Source organism: Dreissena polymorpha, chromosome 15, assembly GCF_020536995.1.
Source record: "Dreissena polymorpha isolate Duluth1 chromosome 15, UMN_Dpol_1.0, whole genome shotgun sequence".
Classification (NCBI taxonomy): Eukaryota; Metazoa; Mollusca; class Bivalvia; order Myida; family Dreissenidae; genus Dreissena; species Dreissena polymorpha.
This window is the reverse complement of record NC_068369.1, coordinates 13,945,690-13,972,204: the sequence shown is the minus strand read 5'-3', so window position 1 is coordinate 13,972,204 and position 26,515 is coordinate 13,945,690. Positions and strand designations below refer to the sequence as shown.

Below are 26,515 nucleotides of genomic sequence, written 5' to 3'. Positions count from 1 at the left end.
AACAAATGGGTTTCAAATCGACAAGCCTATACTTTCTTATCACCAATTATAACCGATATTGGAGTTATCATGATATCAGGATTTGTGTGTTGTCGTCTTCGTATTCAGCAGTACTTACATATACTGTACTTTTTTTAACGCTCGGACAACGACCAAAGCCAAACACAGTTTGATTGTGTGTTTCTTTGAGTTTGAACAATCATCTGACTTTTTTGTTTTAAAAGCCACCCTTCTCGGAAGACAAATATGCTTTATTTACCAAGAGCATTTATAAATGCTTACAAAGCTGTTACGAAAAAGAGGGAGTCCCTCCTTAGAGCTTAAACATAATATTTATACGAGACTCCGCCCATTATCGTCAGCATGGCTGTTAAACGTTATGAAGAAATACAGGAAATCAATTTATTGTAGCGCTTTAACATTTTCTATGTAATGATCGCTAAAATCAATACTTAAAAAGTTCTTATATTATATTTATCTATATACATAACGTATTTAAATTTGCAATTAACAAGTCAACAATTTAATAAAGAAAACTTTTCTGAATGCAACGCTATGCAAAGTCGTCCAACTGAAATGCCCTCAGCGCTTTGATTTACCTCGTAATTACGTGGTAAATTTCTTAATATGGATTATTATTTTTATTTATTATTAACTTTGACTCCACAAGACAGTACACTTACGTAGAAGGAGAACCAAGTCAATGTGCACTGTCTGTGCAATGACAGATATACTTTATAAAAGGTGACATTGTAATTGCATGATGTCGTGTTGAATCTATTTGAAGACGTACTCACTTGATATATTCATAAATGCACCTTATATGTGATGACCAATTTACATGATGCATTGTCAAAGTGACTTAATATACCTCTATTTGAACGCAGCAATTTTTGTTGTGTACGTATATGACAGTCAAGGCTTTCCACAGACCTGTTGATGCTTTAAGAATGATTTTGTGTTAAATTATAACAAAAACTACCTTAAAAAAAACGTAAAAACGTTTGTATGAGCCACACAGCTGGACGTTATAATGAGTTGAAAATGATTTTGTGTTTAATAAATGCACGAAGTTTAAAGATTGGTAATAAACTCACCATTCAGTCGTGGCAAAAGCGCTGCATGTATCCAGTGAAATATGTGGGTCACTGTGATGTAAGAGATCAAATAAGTCAAGTATGAACGACTTGTCCGACGTTCGCCGCGCTACTTACCCTAAGATGATTGTTGTTCAAACAACGATACAACACCACACACGGTACTCGATAATGTAAAACTGAGCTGCCTGCTTGTATTCGCAAAGCATAGTAATGTACTGTCATTTGCTGTCAAATGCAATCACTAGCTCAACAAAAGCGCAATTATATCGTTTCGTTTGTAGCATTATTTTGTTACTATGCGATATATATACAAAGCACAGTAACAAAGTAACGCTGCAGCAAAGATATCGAATTATAAATCAAACTTTACTTACTACCCTCTTCATGCGGACCCCAGTTATCTCCAGGTTTGTTCAAGGCCAGTAGCAGACGAATGTACATCCATACTAAAGGCTGATTAAGCAACGACTGCAGCAGTGACGACACTGCGCCTGAAGATCCGGGAGGGGATGATGTGACCCAAGGTGTGGACCCAGTCGCTGGTCATCCCCTTTTCTCAAGATGCTTAAACCTTTTCCTTGACAAGATAAATTAGGAGCCCGTTCACAATCTCCATCAGTGGCAGATTCATCTCCAACTCGAGATATGTTTATTACATTGACCTTATAGGTTGCAGTAGCAGTGAACTCCAATACCTCACCAATAGACTCAATGAAAGAGAAAGAACATATGGCATGTTGCTCTGCACGAACCATTCGACGATTATGGTGAACAACAAAAATAACACCAGTGCGAACATCACGAAAAAAATCGAGAAAAAGGAAGAAGTGCCCAGCCTCGAGTAATTCGGAGCAACCCTCTGCAATGATTGTTACAGTACTGGTCCGAATTAGAATTGACATTATAAACTAAGCAGATTGTGAACAAGCAGATCCATAAGCTCACCCTTCAAGCACAAGCACTGGCTCTAGAAGCCCCTGGTACTCACCGTCATAGTGTACGTCTGCGAGACCTGGATGCACTTCATGCCGTCATAGAACGCATGATACAGGACTTTGAACTCAAGTTTCTTCGAATACTGCTTTACATCTCTTGCTTAAAAAGACTAACGAGTACCTCCGGAACATGAAAGTAGCACTTGTTGGCCCACAAGAACCTCACCTAGCGACCATCAAACGTCGAAAGCTGGCTTGGTGTCGACATGTCACCGGAACGACTCTCTGTGCTCTAGGGCACTCTAGAAGAAATTCGACATTGAGGCCGTCAGAAGGAAAGCTGGATAAACAATGTGAAAGAAAGGACATCATACTCCATTGATGTTGCATTCCTAGCAGGCCAAAATAGTAGTTACTTTCTGATGGTCAGGTGTTCTCTGTTTCGTCGGCCCTCGCCCCAACGGTCAGACCTATCAAAAGAATGATGATGCTCATGGTGAATCTATTTGGATACAATCACATCGTTGCCATTACCAGTTACATTGTTTTATTTAATTTAATGCTGTGTTTAACATATTTGGTACTTGTATAATTACAGGGAGCAGATTGGCAATCCGATTATTGTTGGATAGACATCGACCGTGTTGTCATGTAGGGAAATAAAACGAAACATATATCGTTGTTTTGATTATATGTCGTTGGTACTAGCGGATCCTGATTTACTTAAATAGACCAACAACCCGTCAACAATTTGTCTTACAACATAAGGTGGAGCCGACGTTAAAGCCCATAAGTAGTAATATATGTGACTACTTGTTTCATTAAATACAGAACATTGCATACCAATACTTATTCAGCTGGCACGTTCATCATACAAAGGAGGTCTCAAAGAATAAAGGACATACAAATGAACCAAATGCCTTTGAAATAATGTACGACGAAGAATTTAACTATTCATAAACTGTTGTTATAAGATGATGATAAAGACGAAGACGAAGACAACGATGACGACGATAATGATGGCGATGATATAGAATGGTTATGAAAATATTTACTTAAAACTATTATTGTAATTGCATAATGTTCAGTTGAAAACCCGCACCAAATAGCAAGTATACCTGCCTGCTGCTAGCTAGGTAAAAGCACTGTTATCCGACTTGTAATGAGAAAGTATTTGTTATTTGCATAACACAAGATCATAATTATTTCGAATACTAAATTATTCAGGGACTATATTTCATTTATTTTTAAAGATTGGAAAGCTTGAACAGGTCTATGCGATCTTTGGTTTGAGTGCCTTTGAACGTGCACTCTTGCATGAAAAGGGCGCTATATAAATCCGGTATAATAAAAATAACAGTACGACTGAACAAGCTTTCACATGGAACATTTTTCCAACATTTTATCGTCTGTTGAAGTCAGAAAGTCAAAATAGGTCAACAACCGGGTCAGACCGCTGCACCGAAAATAGCAATATAAGGCAAATGCACGGTTAAATGTTATCAGGTTACCATCTATGTGAAACAAAAACGTGCTCAAAACATGTTTAATTTCATTGCACTTACAATAATATTAAAACAAACTTGAATGGGCAACAATTTAAATTTGTACTTTTAAGGTTTGCAGTCTGTTATGAATCTCGCATAATGAATGAAATGCCGTAATTGTTAAGCCTTTAGTTTTGTTATCCACAAGACTCAAGGTTTAATTTCTTTTTATTAATGTGTGATATAAATATTGTTCGTGGAGCTTAAAATAATATATGAATATGTCTTGTAAATGCACTCTAACCGCATATTAGTCTAAGATAGGAAGTTGAGCCACCAGTTGCAAGATGAAAAAAGTAATAAAAATTTACAAAGAAAGAAAATAATTATTTACATCGTCATATCGACAGTTTAAAACTCCTTTTTACGACTTTGTATCTAAGATTATCGAGCACATATGTTAACATCGTGTATTGTGTCAATATATGTGACCAAAGCTGGGAAAATCAGTCTTGTGTTAAATCAAAGTACTGACTGTACTGGTGTGACGATGCTTTTGAAGAGGATTGATATAAAAGCATCTATTTAAGTTTATCTACATCACCACAATTGTGTATGTGGGTACGAAAATTTTTGGTAGGAAAAAATTTTCGGTACAAAAATTATGCCAAAAAAAATTAAGTACGTAAAAAGATTTGGTTACGAAAGAAATTTGGGTAGGAAAAAAATTGGGTACGAAAAAAAATTTGGTTACGAGCACAAATTTGGGTACGAAAAAGAAATTGGGTACGAAAAAATTGGGTACGAAAAATGTAGGGTACGAAAAAAAATGGGGGGTATGGGGAAGTAGTACCCGTGGGTAACTTGATCCTTTCAGCGAAACTGGGAGGTGGGTTACATTCTCGATCAAATATAACAAGAAATATATTTAATATATTTAAAAAGGTATTCGACGTGTATTTTCTGTACCACTTATCTTAAAAAACTGTCTGTCAGTGGGTTATAACATTACATTTCAGCATATAAATTCAAAACTTGACATGCTCTTTAATTTCACGTGTATATCATACCAAACTTTATATTTCGTTGTTTCCTTTCCTAAGTTAATGATGCTATGTGTACGGACGTGATTTCACAATTCCATGTGCATGAAAATATATTTTTTCTCTTTTGATTATTGTTCTTTTTCTCTAATTTAATAAGCTTAGGCATGTTTGTTCGTTAAGTACGGCAATAATTTCATGATGATTCACGATTGAAAGTGTAATGAGCACATAGTCGCAAGAGCACTTGAATACGTGAGTTCGCCCATGAACACATGGTAAGGTTAACTAAATCTCCGCGATATGACCTAATATGTGTTTAAAACAGCAAACAATATCCAAAAAACGAATGAATTGTCAAACATAGTATGTGCACTGATGTGGCTCTGTTATTTATGTTTGAAAAGTTTATTAAATATGCAAAATGAGAAAGCATGCAGAAGAGCGAGTATCACAGATATGATACGGCTATTATGCTGTTTATATACCATAGTCGCTACAACGTTTACAAATGGTAGGTTCGAAATAATTCGTTTTCTTTACACTCATGATCGCGATGAAAGTTAATTATACACGTTTTGATTCGCAATTTATTTACTGAATCACGACAAATGTCAAATACAATACAGAAAATGCATAGTTGTTTCATTGATCTATAAACATATAATGGATTGAATATAACTGATTTAAAATTAACGTTTTTAAACTATTATTAAATCTTTTCCCAGAATATGCTGTCCTATTTATAGCTGAGCTTCCTATACCTTTATCAATGATAATCAGCGAGGTATGCCGATAAGAAAAATCGAGCTATCTCAATCGGACTGGCTCGGTCTTTTGCATAGGTTGCCATTGTGAAGAATTGTTTCATGATATGATAACTAAGACGATGCTTCGCAGCATCGTCAAAAAATCACATTTTGACATTTTGGCAATTTTCGATTGTCTAAACATTGTAGTTTACAAAAATGATATAGTTGTTTTATTTATCACATTCAAATCTAATTTTATGACCTTCCAAAGTGACCAACCCTTCATTTTACTGTCACGAAAAGTTATCATTTAATTAAAAAAACAAAAACATTTTTCAAACAACAAGCAAACTGTTTTATTAAAATAATAATCTTTCTTAAGTCAAATACATAATTATAATGCAATAAACTGACAAAAGACTTATGCACATTTAATGTACCATTTGTATTGCTATGGTAACTGATCTACATGTTAACACAATCACCAGAGCACACAATCACGCCTTTTATAAATATATGAATTGTATTATCAATAAAGTGTTTGTTTAAAGGCAAACACAATATTAATTGCACTGTTTTTGTAACTAGTTAAACAATAACAATCAATATTTTTTGTGTTCCATGTACAATTTCCTTTTTAATTCAGTAACATGTGTATTCAAGTATAATGTAACCTCAAACACAACAGAATGGAAAAAAACAGCATTGAAAAGTGTTTGTTGAAAGTACACTTGGATATTAATGTTTCAGTAAATGTAATAATCATTATTGATCATTATTTCTGATATTGTAAAAAAGACCTTATAAACAATACTTTATACATGTCAATTGTTTGTTTTTGTTACTATGGAAACAATGAAGCAAACACACAAAATTATAGGATTTTCATGGTAAATAAATACAATATTCACATTGTTTTTTTTCTCCATTTTTCGGAAAGGCAGTCTGTGTCCATTAGGTGAAAACAATTGCAAAGTAACATTGAAAAGTTGATTTTTGTTTTGTAAATATGATATTCAAAAAGCTTGAAAACAAGCTTGTGCAATTAGAACAAAACTATTGTATTGAACACTTTAAAACCTGTATCAACTGACAGATTTAACAATCCTATACATGTACATGTATTAGCTTTCCTCAGAATAGAGGATTTTTGCACTGTTTGGGAGATAATATATCACTCAATACCTTGGCCAAAATAAACGCTGATACATGATGTATGTAATTGTTGTGGCATGATCAGAGAAGATCAGATGTGCCTCTTAATGCATCTTCTGTTTTTTGGGGGCAAAGTCTGTTTTTGTCACTTACCAGTAGCGGGTTTTCGGACATGTACAGTTGTTGGCCTTATCTGTGCGATAGAATTCACGAATGCAACTTTTCTTTTGGCAGGTCGTCACAGCTCACATTAACATTCATTTTCGAGACCTTCCTTAGAGTGATTCTGACTATTGGTGAGTCACTCAATTCCCTGCACTCCACAACACCCGGATGATCCGCTGACACATGGAATTGGTGAAATTTGGCGACATTCTTTATGGGTTGAAACAAGATAATCCTTTCAATCGTAGAACACAACAGGATTGGAAGTGTCCCCCACAAGCTGGGGAATGTTGTGGCCCGTCCTTGACGATTACCCCACAGACGCTGCAACATCAGACAACGTTTTTGCATTGAAGCTTCTGTATCAAGATTACCATTATGCAGGGGTGGCGAAATCAAATGTACGAGTTGCCCGAGTCGTACATTTGCTTGTCTGGGCAACTCACTTTTTTCAATTAAGTTGTCCGTGGACAACAAGATTTTTAAAAGTCGCGTCCAGGTAAACAAAAATACATTGTATTAAAGCCGTAATTAAGATTTACAAAACCGGATGTTGACACGCGATTACATTGTCAGTGCTATTTGCGGAGCAATCAAGCTAAAATACGTGCACTTTCCTGCGCAGTGATCTCCCTTATTCTATATGATACCGGGAGCATGCCGCATTTTCATCATTCGGCCCGACTGTTAGACAGTGTACAGACTGGTTTCTGGTTACAATATAGGTTACACATGCCCAATTAATTTCCTTCTTTGTTATATATAGAATTGGCAATCTTTGATCTCAGATTTCACCATGACCGAGCGATAAGCCAATATATAACTATACATGACTGGAAAGGTGGTTTCATAAGCTTACAAAAAAATGCATTTGAAAAAATTCTATACGGTGTAACTCAAAATAATTACCTTAGAACATATGAACCGGTTTTGACAGCTACCGGCACTGCCATTTGAAGGTGAAAACCATGCCCTACTATTGAGGCTTGCAACCACTAACATACAAAGAAATGCACAAATCAGGCCTTTTGCCCTGTGACTTACACATGAACCTTTAAACTGACACCTAAACTCTTCATTTCAAATACATTTTTAAAATCTTATGCACCAGGACCTGCATCATATGTACTTAGTAGCAAACCGACTGCATGTAACCCCCCTAATTCCACTTCCGTTTAGGATTATGTAACCTATACCAAAAGATTTCCTACACAAATTCAATGTGAAGGCAATAACTTTAACACAAAATAAAGTCAAACTTTTGCGTATAGACACCCTCATACCCATACCTTTTCTTAAAGAGCACTCCAAGCCAAATTGATTTAAAAATAAAAAAGATAGGTCATGCGTTTTGCAAGAAAGAACTCGACACGAATCAGCGGTCACTGTTTTAGGGCCATCTATTTACTGGCTTCTCTGCAGTTGAGGATGGTTCCAGGCCATCTGTCAAAGTCTCATGTAGTCTTCAACCTTCAAGTAAATGAGTGATTTGCTACTAAACAACAATGTTTTCCCTACCACATGCACACAGAAACATTCTAAAATAAAGGCATGTTAAGTGCCCATACAGAGAAGTGTGTCTGCTAATAAATGATGTTCATTTTTTTAGGGAGTATAGCATTGCACTCCAAATTTATTTAGTATATTGTAACCTAAAGGAGAAATATATTCTTATTTAAATGTGTTTTTCTTGCATATTATTATCTTCCTATGCATATTGCACCAAAATATTAAGTTTGGCTGGATTATCTGTCAATTTGGCCATTTTATATAATATTTTCACATGCGGGTGTTTTCGGTCCGAAGAAGGCCATTTTAGGCCTGTTTAAGCGTAAATGTCCCTTTAAGATTAAAAGCTGTTGTGTTCAATATATGCAAAAAAATACCAAAACAAACCAAATAGACATGCACGTGGGTCTTATGCGGGGTGGGGAAAGAATGAATTTGTTGCCTATTTTTACTCTTAGCAATTTTGATAATGTCTTTTGTGTGTGTGTTTTTTTTATTACCCAAAAAATGTCAAATTCATACCCCAAAAAATCCAATTTCATCCAAGACAATAAACAAATTGGTCAAAATGAGAGATCAAAGATACTTTGAAGTGTGGAAATCAATCAGCTTCCAATAACTTGTTGTTTCACACCAATAAAGTGTGAAATCTACAAAGCACTTTGTTTGTCGCAGCCCCTTTAATTAAAGGACCCCAATTATATATTCTAGTATATAAAGTCATGGGTGCCTTTAAACTGCAGCAGGTAGTCAATTTGCATTGCCTGCTCACATTTAGAGGTTAAAGGGATTGTAAACTTGCATACTTTGGGTGCAAAATAAGTTCTTTGACTTTTGTAAGGTAGCAATGTGGGAAAATGGGGTTTATAACCAAGCGAAAGAAAAAACTTGCTCGATTTCGCCTTTAAGCCTGGCAGACCTGGTCCAGCCAAGGGCATAAAACGTGATTTTGAAAAAAGGTCAAACTCCTACACATACGTAAGGTTAGAAAGGTCATCCTTTGAAGCGATGGTAGCTTACAATGAAAATATTCTTACCTTTCGGGATGTAGACGGCTCTCAAACCCCAGCTAAGCCCTTGCGTCCGCAAGCTAACAGGATTCGCTATGTAGACATGTTACGGGTTCCTTCTTCATCCAAAGTTCATCCTGACTTACTAACGAACAAAGTCTATGTCCCAGCCCTACTACAGTCAATGATGTCCTCTGAAAATAAAAAGCATAGGTTAAGAAGTGCTAAATGTAAGGGAGACTTGGTCATTGATGGCAGTGCTTCCGTAAAGTGGGGCTTAGGCTGGAAGGAAAGGTTACTATGTACACGATGCAGATATGTAGGCATTATAAGCTGTACAATGAGGTTCCATCAAGTATAAGTGGGCAGGAAGGCAGCTCAGATTAATGTAGGGTCCCAAATAGGTGTTGCTAGCACATCTATTGGGATCACAGGTTTCCGCAGAATTCTGAATACTACTAATATAATCGCTTCATCTCCACTGGCTATGCAAAAACAAGCCAACAAGGTCAACACTGCCCTGAAATCCCTTAATGAGAGAAGTATGTGCGACATAAGAAAAAACTTGGTGGCTGAAAATGCCAAAATAGGTCAACGAGATCCCTTTTTGGTCAATGTCGAAGGGGACACTTGCTATAACAATCCAATGTTTAAGTCGGACGCAACACCCTTTCAAGCTGGAACAATTGCCATAAGCACAATGTGCGAAAATAATACAAAAAACAAACAAATTGTAGGGGTTCTGGTATCAAAAAAACTCTGTAGGACTTCATCAATGTTAAGGTCAACCTGTTCAGTGCCCCAATCATAGGGGGCATTGTACTGCAAATGTTTCCGAGCGAGAATCTATAGGTGACGAAGGAAAGTATAATGAGGTGTTGGGAGACCTGATCTCACAGGATATTAAAATATCCAATTTTACTTGCGATGGGGACAGTAGGGCAATTTAAGGTGTTCGAAAGTCTCTCGGTCACAATGTTGGTCATCTTAGGGATCTTAGGCACCTAGGCAACTCTCTGAAGCGTGAGCTGAACAAAGCACCTTTCTCGAAGGGCATGCTCAAGGGTCACTCCAAGTGCAACATCAGGAGTCGATTCGCGCTCGCGGTCAAGGCTAGGTGTATTGCTGAGCTTAAAGCTGCCCACAAAAAACTACAGGGTGACATCATAACTTTAAAGAAGGTCATGGTTAACGTTATCTCAACCATTATTCTATGTTTCAATGGTTACTGTGGTACCAGTTGTGCAAAGTACAGCTATGTCTGTGCTGGTACCAATAGGCAAGCAAAGAATTTTATGCCAAACAATGTCAAGGTTAAAATGGTTGACAGTGACCAACAAGTCCTTAAAAAATGCATTGAAATGGTTTTAGGTCCAGCTGCTCTTGACGCAACCAAGCTTTTAACCACAACTCAAAAGTGCGAAGCAGCACACAGGTCATATCAAGCCGTTAATTCTAAGTCTGTCACTTTCTCACGCAACTGTGTAGGTCGCATTCACGAACAGGTTTACAAATTAAACAATGGCTATGCTAACTCTGTCATTGCAAAAACCATGGAACTTCATGCAAACCTTACGCAGGGGTCAAATGTTATAAAGCAGTTAGCCTATGAGGACCGCAATGACCTCAACCGAAAGCAAACATCCTCTACCATCAAAGCACGAGCTTAACGTGCCAGGACTCGCAACTATCGTTACAAGTTGCACGAGGAATTGCATTATGGCAAGGGCATAAGTGACCCCAAACCTGATTTTGAAGGTCTCCCACACCTTAAACATCATAAATATGCTTAGTTGACCTTGTGATTTTTATAATAAAGTGTGAATACTACCTGATCTGGCACTTCTTCGCAAAAAGACCTATAACGTGGCCCGTGTATCAGTCTCAAGGTTTCCTAAAATGGCAAAAATACCTTATTAAAATAGATATAGAAGGGAAAAAAAGGCATTTATGTACTTTAAGTGTATTTATATGAATAATAGAAGCTTGGTGAAGCTTGTGGTATTCATGTAATTACCAAATATGCAGGCTGGCTCAGTCCCATGCCCCCTACACTGTCCGAACTGAAAACATGTCCTCCGATCCATGTTGGTGGAATGGGGCTCTATGTTTAAATGTTCAGGCTTGACACACAAGCTTCTGTTGCATAAATGGCTCACAGAGTCACTGGGTCTCAGTTCTGACTTCATATAGCACATTAAGGCTACACGGTGAACCAAGTATGTCTTTGATATTGACTTTAAAGGCAATTAAGCTTTGATTCGCCCATAGTAGGGCGGGGATCTGTTAGAAATGCATCCATTCCATACTAAACAATCTGAATTGATACATTTAATAGACTTATCTTCTAATCTTTTGCCAAGAAGTGACCAAAAATCATCTTGGACGTTCATTTTTTGAAAGTTCAGACGATATTTTTATTTAACCCAACGCTAGTTTAGGTTACAATATACCAAAAGATTTCCTACACAAATTCAATGTGAAAGCAATAACTTTAACACAAAATAAAGTCAAACTTTTGCGCATAGACACCCTCATACCCATACCTTTTCTTAAAGAGCACTCCAAGCCGAATTGATTTAAAGAATTAAAAAGATAGGTCATGCGTTTTGCAAGAAAGAACTCGACACGAATCAGCGGTCACTGTTTTACGGCCATCTATTTACCGGCTTCTCTGCAGTTGAGGACGGTTCCATGCCATCTGTCAAAGTCTCATGTAGTCTTCAACCTTCAAGTAAATAAGTGATTTGCTACTAAACAACAATGTTTTCCCTACCACATGCACACAGAAACATTCTAAAATAAAGGCATGTCAAGTGCCCATACAGAGAAGTGTGTCTGCTAATAAATGATGTTCATGGTTTAAGAGAGTATAGCATAGCACTCCAAATTTATTTAGTATATTGTAACCTTCTTTATTTTTACAATCAGACGGAAATAAAAAGTATCAATCTAAGGTAATCAAAACACGGTCTACCTTGTTATTTAAGACGACTTTAATGGTAAAGATGAAACTTTTTTTTTTAATCTTTAACAACGGAGCAGAAACCCGAAGCTTTGAGCAGCCCACCTCCCAAAAAACTAAGAAAGATTATGATAAAAAATATGATCTAAGTAAACGCACCAGAACTTTTCAAGAAACTTGGCTTACCGATTTTCAATGGTTACCAGTTTATATAATCAAATTGCTACCAGTAGCGGAGCCTCAGTCTGATGAGATCCACATATTGGACTAGTTTAATTTGTTAAGATTACATTGTACTTATGTTCAGCACATGTTTAAATAACACTAGGTTCGCAAGATTTAAAGTTTGAGAAAGTCTTTATATTGTTTATAATATACTGCTATAATGAATGTACCATTGAAATACAATTATAAACAAAACAAGCAAATCATACTCATTTTGATATATTCCACATTATTTAGCATTAATCAATAAATGCGTTTATAATTTATATTAACATTAACGGACAAGTGTAGTTCAGCAACGGGCAAGTTAAATTTCCTAAATGGTTGTCCGTGGACAAGAAATAATTTTTTGAGATTTCGCCACCCCTGCCATTTTATAATGAAACAAATGCAAAATATAGTTTCCCTATTATCAAATTATTATTTTGTTGTTGTTGTTGTTGTTGTTGTAATAGAAAACTACAAAGTTTGAAGGATAATTTTCCTAGAGCTGTACCGATTCGGTTCGATGCATCGAAAAATCGGTTCAACGCCGCCGATTCGATTTCGATACTAATACGGCCAATTTCGATTCGATTCACTGCAAACCCAATCGATCCGCATTTTAAACCTTACTTTCCAAATCCGTCGTCTAAACTTTTTTGTCATTTGTAATACGTATTGTGATTGGTTAATAGCCAATATGGTATCCAATGAATGAATGAATAACATGCTGAGCATTACATCAGCCGGTAAAATGGCTTCTTAAACCACGCTGAAAGACGCACAGTCAAAATTAAAATCAAAAGTATGGGAACATTTCGGGTTTCGCGAAGATTCTGATGCAAAGGCAATTTGCAAAACGTGTTTTGTTGACGTAAGTTTAAAGCAGTCAGCTGGTTTGTTTATTAAACTGTGTGCATTCTGTTAAAAAGTCAACTGAAAGTTGTTTATATTTTTTCTGTTAAACACATTGTGCATTTTATGTAATTTTAGAATAACTCAACAGGAAGTTTTGTTCAATAAATGTGTTACTTATAAAACAATGTTGCGTTTTTTAAATTTTAATTCAAAAATTAAATTTTTTAAATGTAAAACATAATAACTTAATAAGTTAATAACAAATACCAAACATATTAATTCATGCCCTGGACAAACCAAACATGAAATAGTTTGCAAAATAAGCAGCAATAGTTTCATTTGAATCGAATCGAAAATAATCGAATCGGACCATTTGGTATCGAAATCGAATCGAATGGAATGATGGGCGAATCGTTACAGCTCTAAATTTTGCATGGGATTTTGTTTGCCCTATAAAGAATTTCATACCAATAAAACAGCTGAAACTACTACAATAAATATTTATTTTCCTGTTACAATACATAAAGTACCTACACACTATTTTTAGTTGATGTTTTTTTTATTATTTTTATTATATTTTATTACATGGCAGAACTATACAACTGAATAGATCTATGGAAATGCAAACAAAGTTTATCAAGAAGGATCATGCAGATTAAATACACCATACTGTGATAAGGAATTTACCTCCACTTAGAATTCAAGCACTTCAAGCTGCCAAAGTGCCAATCTGGTGTAAACTTCGTATGTCCTACCAACATAAAGCTTAGTGTGATGTTTCTGTGTAAACCTGAAATGTTAAAAAATAAGTTTAAACAAAGGTCAGGCTACAATTTAGAATATGTATGTTTGTAGTAATTGACTGACTTTAAAAAATGTTTTGACCCATTTCTAATTTAAGAAATTGTTCCTTTTGGGATTGATATCAGAGTAATAAAGTAAATTTTAACATTTTCACTACGTATCAACACAATTTTGTAATTGCATAACTGCAAACAAATATTTTTAATAACGGGTTTAGCTAAATTCATTTCTCAACACTGAAAAAAGCTATCAGAAACACTAACTAAGGGCTTGATATTACCTACAAGAACTCTCCACAGAAGGTACTAGATGACTATGTAGTTTTTATTTTGGCCGCAACAGTTGTCACACTGAAAGTGAGCATGCTGTTCGCCAGTACCGTATGTTTTGAGAATGGGGTGAATCTGGCTGACCACAGCATTTGCACCTTTACCATGTGACTGGCCTTCGTCTGCGAGATAAAACACCTGCTTTGCTGTGAAACAGAAGACTAATAATTTGTAATAAATAAACCGTAATAACTTACTTGAGATACCCAAATAGTTCCTTTATTCCAATTAATTAATAGGTGGTTTGAAACATTTAGATAATGCATGGTAACTGTCTTATGATAAAAGATTGCTAATGGACGAGAATGATATCCTCCAGTCGAGTTATGGAGGTTTCGGTAAATGACAAGTTCGGTAAATTGGATTTTTATAGTAAATGCCGTGGAGGTTTCGGTAAATTGGTATAAATAGGAATTATTGCACCTTTAGTCGATAAGCGTGTGCATTAATTGAATTGTTTGGCACTAATTAAATTATCTTAAATAAATATCTTAAATTATATTAAATAAAAATGCAAGGAGTTGATGTTATCAATTTAGAGATGTTTGCAAAGTGTTAATATTAAATGTCAAGGCTTGCAACATTTTAATATTCTAATCAAGGGAGGTAATTTATTTATTAAAAGTTTATCTTTAGATCATGATTTTTTGTTTTTAATATATGTTTTTATACAATTTGTTGGAAAAATCCTAATTAAAGGGGCCTTTTCACAGATTTTGGCATTTTTTTAACTTATTTATTAAATGCTTTATATCGATAAATGTAAACATTGGATCGTAAAAGCTCCAGTAAAAAATCAAGAATAAAATTAAAAAAAGGAAAAGAATATTGCCCGGACCAGGTTTCGAACCAGTGACCCCTGGAGTCCTGCCAGAGTCCTGAAGTAAAAACGCTTTAGCCTACTGAGCTATTCCGCCGAGTACATAGACGTGAAGTATTTTAAACCTTATATAAGCAATCTACGTAGTTTCACAAAATTTAACGACAAAAACAGAACTCTCCAAATTATTCAATCGTTTCGCGTTGCAACGCTTTATAATTTTTATGTTTTAAAATCGTCAAAAGATGCATATAATGGCTATATTAGACCATGGTAAATGTTCAGTATTACTGTTTCCTCACAAATATCATAACTAAAACGAAAATTTGCGAATCTGAAACAACTTTTTTCAATTTTGTCAATTTACCAAAGTGTGAAAAGATCCCTTTAAAGTGTATCAGATAAAACTCATAATATTTTTATCTGATATATTTTCCTTCTTTAATTATGTCTGTCATAAATGTATCTTATTTATATGTGACTACGCCCTTTTTTAAATGAAATGATTTAAATATGTCCTATATAATTATATTGTATCCATGTTTTAAATGTATCTTATTTATAATATATGGTAAATAAAACGGATTACAAAGTTAATCAGTTAGTATTTTTTATTCAACGGATTTGTTCAGGAAAAAAATGAAATCAGTTATTTTGGCCGTAAATCCCAGTACAATAGCCAGATGCCTGTGTATTCAGCTGATAAGATAGGGATCACCACAGCAGGTTGCTAATACACAGTGTATTCATTTGGGTCTGCTGGCGTTATGTTAGATGTCATTTTTATCAGTTTTTAATTATGTGCAATTTAGTTCGCATTTCTCCGCCTAACTCCACATTCAATGGCACGCACACTTAACAAAATAATAAAACATTACGCGTATCATTATATTTCTTTTTATAAATTACGTACATGTATTATATGTTATATATTGTTTTTTTCTTGTATTTTACTAAACCAGAAAGAAATAATAATAATAATTGAGTGCTTTTCGGTGGTCTAAAATACATGCCCTTTATATTTAAACTGAAATCATTTTAAATAAATCATGTCTACGATATTTTACAAGAACCTTTTTTTATAGCATTAAACTTAATTGAAGATCTTACATTGATTCCGTCGTAAATCATCATTTATTATTACTATTATGTTATTTAAATAAAAGCACCAATTATTAAAAAAATAGTATTGAGTTATTTAAATCATAAATTTACTTTCAATAGAGTTACATTTTAAATTCAATCTATATTTTTTTTGGTTTGGTACCTACAATTTTCTAAAAGAATTTGTTTTAAAAAGTTCAGAGGTAGCTCATTCATGCCCCTTAATTCTTTACCGTAGCAGTCAAATCCAAACTAGGCAAATATTTACTGGACAGTAGGTCCTGTAAATTGGGAAAAAATACAGGACCTCCTCTTTTTTTATAGGACCTACTGGCTACAGGATATAATAGTAAAATAACTTGGTTTTATCGCTGGGACAAGGTGTTTATGATATGAAATGATAAAATTATTGAATAGCTATTAATTTTAAGGTCACACATTTGTATATGACGTTAAATAATAAGACACACCATACATGGTACTAGTCTTGTTTAGTTAAAATAGTATTGTTTTTAATGCTGAACACATGTTAACATTAAATATAAACAGGAATCGCGTCTTTGTAATATCTTAATTTTATAAAAACAATTTCCAAAACAAAAGAAGCTGATACTTGTTTAACTAAGCTACGCTTAGCGCGCATGTCAGGTATGAGTTCGGTCAATACAGCCTTAACCGACAACGGCCTCAATAAATGACAACCGGCCTGTTTCACGCATGGACATTGATAACCAAGATAATAACGGTTTGAATGACAATGATCATTATTATACATTACTATTGTTATTAAAACCACACAAATTGATATCTGCATCATTTAAATTGTAATAATCAGATTTATGATTATCTTGTTAAGCGACTAGGCCGTCATGGATTTGGACCGTCCTGACGGCATTCGTAAGATGCACATAAATAGACCAATCAGGTGCCCTCGGAAAATTCCGTCAGCAGAAAGAGCGTTGGTACGGAAAAGCATGTGTATAAAGACGCTATTGCCATTTTTGCACCTCAGAAAACTTTCAGTGCCATAAACAGACCTATACAAACCTATGAATTCGTTGTTTTTTTTACCGGACAATTGGTCCTGTAAATTTGACAGACAGGCCGGACCTTACACAATTTTTCAGGACTTGTCCGTTGGTCCCGCCATGTTTGGCCAAGACTGCCGTAGGCATAGCATTTATTACTCAACTCAAAATTAATCAACAGTTTGCAAAAAATATACCCAAGATGTTATTGTAAGCAAATAATAGGTGTCATGAACACGTCATTGTAGGTATAACACCTCTATAAAAACCAATTTACCAAAACCTCCACGGCATTTACTATATAAATCCACTTTACCGAACTTGTCATTTACCGAAACCTCCAGCACCCCTCCAGTCCAAACGCAAACACAGACACGCACACACAAAGACAACAATAAAAAGTAAATAATGAGTAGTTGATTACATTTTCATCATCTTCTAAAACATTAAAACAAATCTTGAGTAGTGACTAGTGGGGTGAGAAGTTTCAAAATAAAGATCTGCTCAGGGTTTTTTTTTACTAAGAAAGTGACGCCGATATTCGGCGTCTTCCCCTACCAAAATCTTTCCCCTAAAAAAACCATTTCCCCTCCAAAAATATAATTTTTCACCAAAATATAATATTTTACCCTCAAAGAAATGTTTTTTTTCTTTTGGGAAGTCGACACTTATCCAATTTGTACGATGTACAACGATCTCGCTCTCTCTCTCTCTCCCGACGAACACTCAAATCTGGGAATCCCAGTGATTCTATATATAGCTGTTAAATTAGTTCATGGAAACCGGGCAACTAATCTTATTAATCATGTGACTATTTTACTGGACTCCGGTCTTGCGCGAGAAGGGTGTTTCGTCAATTAATTACCGGAAACCAGTCGAATTTTCATCCGGGTTATGTGAAAGCCAAGATATAAACGTTAAAACTGAAAAAAGTCTCTCAATTGGCGTTCATACACAAACAAAATAAAAACATTCGGACTCGGAAAATATTTATTGTGTTGACGCATTTTTTAAGAATGAATCATCAAAAACCGTTGAAACCCAGCAGGATTCGGAGGTACTTGTAATCAACATCGATTAATACTGTCGGATTATTGTGAAAGTGAAAGTAGACAATCGGCAGCTGCCGCACCTTTCCCTTCCAATACTGTAGCAGATCTAGATCGTCAACCCATTCATCATAAAATTGAAATCACAATATTGACATCGTTCCCCGGCCCCAGTTGAAAACATTTCCCATTATTAGAGCTACCCCTGCAACTTTATTTAGGACTTTGACTTAAATATCATACTTGTTCATGTGTTTAAAGGGGCCTTTTCACAGATTTTGGCATTTTTTAACTTATTGATTACATGCTTTATATCGATAAATGTAAACATTGGATCGTAAAAGCTCCAGTAAAAAATCAAGAATAAAATTAAAAAAAGGAAAAGAACATTGCCCGGACCAGGTTTCGAACCAGTGACCCCTGGAGTCCTGCCAGAGTCCTGAAGTAAAAACGCTTTATCCTACTGAGCTATTCCGCCGTGTACACATACTGAACGTATTTTATACCTTATATAAGCAATCTTCGTAGTTTCACAAAATTTAACGACAAAAACAGAACCAAATTATTCAATCGTTTCGCGTTGCAACGCTTTATAATTTTTAGGTTTTAAAATCGTCAAAAGATGCATATAATGGCTATATTAGACCATGGTAAATGTTCAGTATTACTGTTTCCTCACAAATATCATAACTAAAACGAAAATTTGCGAATCTGAAACAACTTTTTTCAATTTTGTCAATTTACCAAAGCGTGAAAAGATCCATTTAAGAACAAAAAGGTCAGAGACATACCTCTTTTTCTAAAAAAACCCCTGAAGTCTGTAGGTGAGTTATAGACATTGAAATGAACAGGTTTTTTTTCCCCAAATATGTCTCTTTCGCGCTCGATTTTCCCCTTTTACCCAGCATCCAGCGTCTTCCCCTTTTTCTAAAAAAAACCCTGGGGATTCATTTACATTAGATAAATCATTTAAACACGAATGTCCTGGTCTTGTGAAATTTCATATGGAATAGTGCTGGTGCTACTAAATTGAGACATGCTATTTAAAGGTCAAATTTAAATATGCCACCATTTCATGTAAACAATTCAGTTGCTATCGTACAATTTACTTCCTTGTCAAACTTGCGAGTCGCGAAAATTAATTACAAAGCCAGAATTAACATATATCTTTCACTGGGAGCTAGTCAAAACGGCCCTTGTCAAAAATAGTCAAAACGGCCCCACTTTGGTCAAAACGGCCCTAAAGACAGTTTTTAAGTTGGTCAAAACGGCCCAATTGTGTAACAAAGAACTTTGTTCAATATTGTATTTATTTGAAGATATGCATGTTGAATAATCAAACATAACAATTGTTGTTAAACATAATAAGTATCAAATAGTTTATAATAATTGTCAAGAAAGAATGAAAAATGAGATATATAAGTAAGATTTCTTTGAAAAAATGAGTTAATTCTATTTGTATCAAGTACATTCTAACATAACAATTGACAAGAAAGATATTTATGAGTAAGAATATGAGTATTTTTTTATAGTAAAACATAATAATTATCAAATAGTTTCTAATAGTTGTCAAACATTATAATTGACAAGGAAGAAAAACAGAGATATATAAGTATGATTTCTGTGAAAAAAATGTTCTATTTGTATCAATTACATTCTAATAGTTGTCGAACATAATAATTGACAAGAAATAACGAAAATGTTTCAGTGTTTCACACTAGCAACACTGTAAAACAAACGCACAAACCCCCAGCTAAATCAATATCTTGATTGATTTCAGTCATTAATAAGTTCATCACTCATTCATTTCAACTTCCTCTGGTCTCTTGGGTACCACTGGTCTGTAGAACGTACTGCACCTCTTCAAGAGGCCACTCGTGGACAGCGTCCCGGCCCTGTATCTGAAATAACAAAATTAAAACCATGATATATTTCGTTAAACCATACTTGAAAGAATAAGTTACAAAGATATAAGAATTCTTTTTAAAGAACGAAATTACGCTAAATGAAATACTGTTATGCGTACCAAACTTTTATAAAAAAAATAATACACCAATAAAATTTTATTTTGATATCTTCTACTTACTCTTCCCAAGCAGCAAACAACTTGGCCTGAATCGACCGACTGGCTTTCCACTGGATCCTCTGCAGCTGCTGCTCATTGACAAGCGCAATCATGTTCTCTACTTCCATCACCTATTCGTGGATGGTTCGGATGAGGGTATAGAGTGGTGGAGCGCAGCCAGTCCGACGATTCAGGCGTCTGTGCCAACCTAAAAATATATAACAGTTAATGAGAATATTAGCATAATGTGTCCATACGTAATTATAATAATAATAATAATAATAATAATAATAATAATATGTAAAATAAAGAAAAAAATTACCTTCCACGTCATTGTTGGTTCGCACCGTCTGTCCATATACGGACCAGGACTCGACTGGCCACACCGTTGAGTTTATCCATGTGTTGGACATGTAATCTAACAATGGGGTGATGTGCGGCGCCGTGTTCAGTCCGCTCATCATGTCGAATGTCGGACGAATGTGTTCCGCTGGTAGTAGCGGAAGGCAGAGCATCTGTCGAATGAAGGCTTAAGTGCCGGTCTCGCTCATGTACTCGGTAGTCAGCTCTAGGCTCTGTAATTTAATAAAATAAAAGTCAACACAACTTGACATTTATAATGAATAATTCGAAAATGTGACATAAGAAGCAAACAACCGGAAATTATTTCATTTTAATAAACACCGAAATTATCCATATTAAGTGGTACTAATAAAATATGGAATTATTACCTGAACATGTCTGAACACGGCCTGGCCCCAGTGAAACGCACAGCCTTTCATACGTAAAATAAACTAAATCCTTTAAAGTTGTAATTGCAGACTTAACTAAGAAAATAACAGAAGTACATTTCATATATATCTTTTCTTCTGATTTTCGATTTCGTTTTGACTATCTGTGGGGCCGTTTTGACTAAATGTGGGGCAGTTTTGATTATCTGTGGGGCCGTTTTGACTAAATGTGGGGCCGTTTTGACCAAATGTGGGTCCGTTTTGACCAACTTAAAAACTGTCTTTGGGGCCGTTTTGACCAAAGTGGGGCCGTTTTGACCAAATTTGGGTCCGTTTTGACCAAGTTTTCGGTCATTTTGACCAAGTTTTCGGTCATTTTGACTAGGGGCCGTTTTGACTTGGGCCGTTTTGACTGTAAACCTCTTTCACTTACCTATCTTATTCTTGTGACACAGGTGGCGCTACATGTGAACTGCTCAAACGAAACTCTGTCATTCAAGGGCAATCTGAACGCATCGGACAGTGGGCTACACCACACGATCGCCGTTATGGCGGAATTGTCCGAGGAGTCCCGATTTATTCAAGGGGAATAATTTGAAAAAAAAATGGATTACAAACCACCAATTGTACCAGTGCTTAAAGGACATATTCATGCTTTTTTGTTGAAAATTTCAAAACTATGAGACGCGAATATGTATAAAAAAGACAAAATATCCAGCGCATTTTTATACCAGATTTTAATCGCGCGATTTCCCGACATTAACGTCAGCGTACACAAGACTGAGTTTCGCTGACGACGTCACATAATATAGCTAAAGAAACTTCAGCGTACAGTTTATATAATAATAATAATAATAATAATAATAATAATAATAAAATAATAATAAAATCTTTATTTAAAGAAGATAGACTTGTTAAGAAATACATCAGATGAAATTTCTTATTTTCAACAAGGTCTTCTAACAAGATACAATTTACAACAAATACATCATATTTCATCTTGAGCAATAAGAACAAAACATAAAGGATCATATATGCATGGACATATAATGATATATATTATAATTAAAAACAAATGACAGACATAAAACTACAATAACCATTTATGCAAGAACAGTATTTAAACATTAAACTAATGTTATTTACTAAAACAACATCAAGCATGTTCAGTTAATTTCATAAAGTGTGGAAGAAACATAAGCTTTTAATGTTTTCTTAAATGTAATTAAATTGTTTGTTTGACGTATAGATTGGGGTAACGAATTCCAAATTGTTTTGCTAGAAAATTCAAACGATTGTTTGAAATAGTTTGTTTTGGGTATTCGCACTAGCTTTAAATCCCCCTTTTCGAAAGATCGCAAGTTAAAGTGATTATTTTGTGAAGGTGTCAAAAGGTCACGTATGTATGTTGGGGTTTGATTGTGAAATGCTTTAAATACAATAACTGACGTGAAATAGTGATTACGCTGTTCGAAAGTCAACCATTTTAGATCTGTAAATAGTGTTTTTGAATTAGTGTTGTACTTTTTATTTAAAATATGTGCAGCACAACGCTTTTGACTATTCTATTAATTTCCGTTTTGGCCGCTGAACTCCAGGTAACGCATGCGTAGTCGGATATAGGTGAGATATAACCATTATAGAAGAGCTTACGCATTTCAAGGGTTAAATATGATTTTATTTTTTGCAAAAGAAACATTCGTGATGACATTTTTGAACAAACGCTGTTAATGTGTAGTTTCCAAGATAGGGTATTGTCAATATAAAGGCCAAGAAGTTTTTGACAATTTACTGAATTGATCACCGTATCTGAAATTTTAAGTTTTAGATCTGTTATGTTTTGAGCTTTCCGTTTTGACCCTAATACCATACAAGTAGTGGATTAATAATTATGTTATTAGTTTGGCACCAATCATTTACAATTAAAAGATTTGTTTGTAGCTTATTTTGAAGTGTTTGAATATTTGTTCCCACAGTGTGCAATGTTGTATCATCAGCATAAATTGCAGAATCACATGTTAGATCTAGCGAAAGATCATTAACGTAAATAAGAAATAGAAGAGGTCCTAAAATAGATCCTTGGGGAACAGACCTGTATAAAGTCGCGCCAGTCAAAAATCATAAAAAGCGACATTTAAAGTTATGGTAGCCAGAACTACACATAATATTATATTTAATTTGTGCACCGGCAGACCAGACGTTTCGATAGCCTGCGACTATTATGTTTCCTTAATAGAACACCTCTGATGCAGCACACATAGATAACAAGATAAGAAAGTGAGTCGTTGTAATCAATTCTTCACGTAAGTCGACCATAACTCGCAATTGCACTATAATTTGTTAAACTAATGTGCACCTAAGCATGTGGATTAGTTTGTCTGCGGCTCTCTCAGCGCTTGCCGTTGTAGGTAAAAACAACAATATATCACTGTTAACAAATTGTTGAAAATGTTCATTATTATTATTTTCCGTTATATTTAGATATTATCGCTTAGTTTTCGCGGGTCTTTGGGTTGTTTGCCAAAGAGTACGAACATGTTTGAAAATTATTGTTCAATCACACGCCTTGTCCTGAAATTGTATCAACTGGAGTACATTTTGCGATTCAGTATATTCAAAAAGTTCATGACAAAGGAATGTAAACTCAATTAAAGTATCATCTTAATACTTTTGATAAGAAACACGTTACAATGGTACGAACTTTTATTTTAAATCAAATCTAAATTCGTGCATATATTGAAGCTTTATTGTTATTATTATTATTATTATTATTATTATTATTATTATTATTATTATTATTATTATTATTATTATTATTATTAGTATTGTTATTATTATTATTATTATTTTATTATTATTATTTTTTTTATTATTATTATTATTATTATTATTATTAAACTTATTATTATTATTATTATTATTATTATAATAATAATAATAATAATAATAATAATAATAATAATTATTATTATTATTATCATCATATTATTTCTTTTTTTAAACATGCGTCGTTATCATAATTAACAAGTGATCCAAGCAATGTTCAGTATTTTCCAAACATCAATCTATGCTATCCTACTCGCCCGTCTCTCTGTCTACTTCCACAGTGCACGGCTACTGCCCGGCCGGGTTCGAGGCCCTGGGGGACCATTGCTACACCATTCTGAAGGTGATGGGATCATATGCCGAGGGAAAGGTAGGGAATTTAATACCTTTTGAAATCAAAGCAACGAAGAAACCTATCAAATATTGAAAATAAAACATCAATATACATAGCAGATAACTATAAGTGTCGTTGCAGACGTATTGCAATATGGCGGGAGCATCCCTTGCTGTGATACGGAGTCGGGAAGAGGAGAACCTCATAGATAGCTACATCCGCAGACACATGAGTAAGTGACACACAGTCATCTGTTGACACATAAATACGAGACAGGCATAAATCCACACACACATGAGTGACACATCACAATGCATCGAAATATATACAAACCACTGTCCCCTAACGCATTAGTTAGTTATATACCGATATTAAATGTGAAATAGAGAAAGACACAATCAACAGAACCATGAGTAAGTGAAATGAAACGCAACAATATACTAATGTTTAATAATGCTATCCACACACACATGGTCAGGACATATATCAACATCTACTGACACGAATGTACCTGCAAAAAGAACTCGAAACAAAATCCACAGAAAAGCTCAAACCGAAGCTTGTGGGATAACACTTACTTCTGATATGCATATTAAAAATTATTGTAGGTTCTAGAGCAAAAATATGAAACGACAGATGATTGAAATTTGCGGATTTGTTTTTAAAGAATGTTTCATTGTTATCTGCGGCAGCTTGTAAATGCCAGCTCACTCATCGCAGGTCAAATCCAGTCTTCTCAGATCTGGATCGGTGGGTCCGACATCCTTCAGGAAGGTACGTTCCTTGCCCCTGGTAGCCAGGAGGTGCTAACCTACTTTAACTGGGCCCCGAATGAGCCAGATAACGCCGGTCCGGGCCAACATTGCCTCAACATTTTCCGAGATGACTCGCAATTGCGATGGGATGATGACAATTGTGAATTCGATAGATTCCCGATGTGTCAAAGGTAGATAACCCGAGAATTTCGAGTAAAACCATCGTACGTACATTGAGTCACAGTGCATTTCGAGTGTATGACAGCTTAAATTGCCATTAGAACGTCAAACTTGTAAAAATCGCTTAAGAATGTCAACTTTGCATTGTATTGAGATAGACGTAGTTTTATTTAAATGTATTTTGTTAATTTGAGTGTAATTAAGATTATGTTGTTTTGCAGGGAGCAAGTAGATCAGTCGGTCGTTGGATAGATCAGCCGGTTGTTGGATTGATGAGCCGGTTGTTGGATAGATAACAAATGCGTAATAACATAGAGAAATAAAGCATAAGCGAAGCCTTTAACGTTGTGTTTATTAAATGTTTAATGATGTATGTACTAGCTGGTCCAGATATTCACTCAGTAGTTAACCAAGACGCTCAATGAAGTACGCCAAACCCATTACTGGCCTGTTATGAAGGCAGATAATGTAAAGTATTGTTAAACATGTACGGAATCTTCCTCTTGAAAACTTTCAAACTACCTCTTGTTGAAGCTAAAACCTATGGTCCTATGGAAAGAGTTGCTGTAATTTATGTGTCACTCCATATATCAGATTCTGAGAATGCTTGTGGTCTGTGTAATTGTGACTGTTTCAACCGATACACGGATACTATTGAGTTGCCTTATCAATGGGTCATACACGTGGATAAAGCAGTTTTTGATCAAAGTGTTAAGCGCTCCACATTATATTCATTCTGATCTTATAACAAAAGTCACTTCAAAATCTTTTTCTGATATGAAGCCTCTTACACATTTGCTCCACAAAATCGTTTGCTCTAATCACTTAGGGCATTGGAATCTTTGAACGTTCAGTCGTACAATAGACAGCACGTTATTGATGCATTTCAATCAGAATGACCGTAACAGGGACCGATATTTACTACAAGTTGTGACGGTATGTTGCTATTCTAAACATGCTAGCACTTGCCTGACTGCAAATACGATGGCTCTTGGTCGAGAGATAATTCTCCAATTTCAGACAAGTATTCGACTACCTCCACAGTATGATGATCGCATGCATCAGCAAACATACAATCCATATGCTGAGTCCATTTAAGAGGAGCTTGTATAATTAACTCAAAGGAACGTAAAGTACACCACAATAGGTCACAGTACCAGATGCGACATAATGATCCTTTAGCCAGAAAGCGTATGTTGTCAGTTGGTGACGGTGTTTGGATTCACGACTCAAATAAGCGCACCGGAGTATGTACCAAATATTATACACAGCGGTAAAATCCTTGTCTGGTGAAAATAAAGATT

General features: G+C 35.0%; 1 protein-coding gene across 2 annotated transcripts; it reads left to right on the top strand.

Moving 5' to 3' along the window:
• Positions 1 to 23,333: 23,333 nt before the first annotated feature.
• Positions 23,334 to 25,554, top strand: LOC127860316 (perlucin-like). 2 transcript variants are annotated; one of them, XM_052398323.1, is made up of 5 exons: positions 23,334 to 23,393; positions 24,224 to 24,312; positions 24,418 to 24,508; positions 24,997 to 25,222; positions 25,433 to 25,554. In XM_052398323.1, coding segments are annotated over exons 1-5 (438 nt in total). In that variant the 5' UTR covers positions 23,334 to 23,392; the 3' UTR covers positions 25,464 to 25,554. The 2 variants fall into 2 exon arrangements, with proteins under 2 accessions (XP_052254283.1, XP_052254282.1); XM_052398322.1 differs by having other exon boundaries at positions 23,375 to 23,524.
• The last annotated feature ends 961 nt before the right edge of the window (positions 25,555 to 26,515 follow it).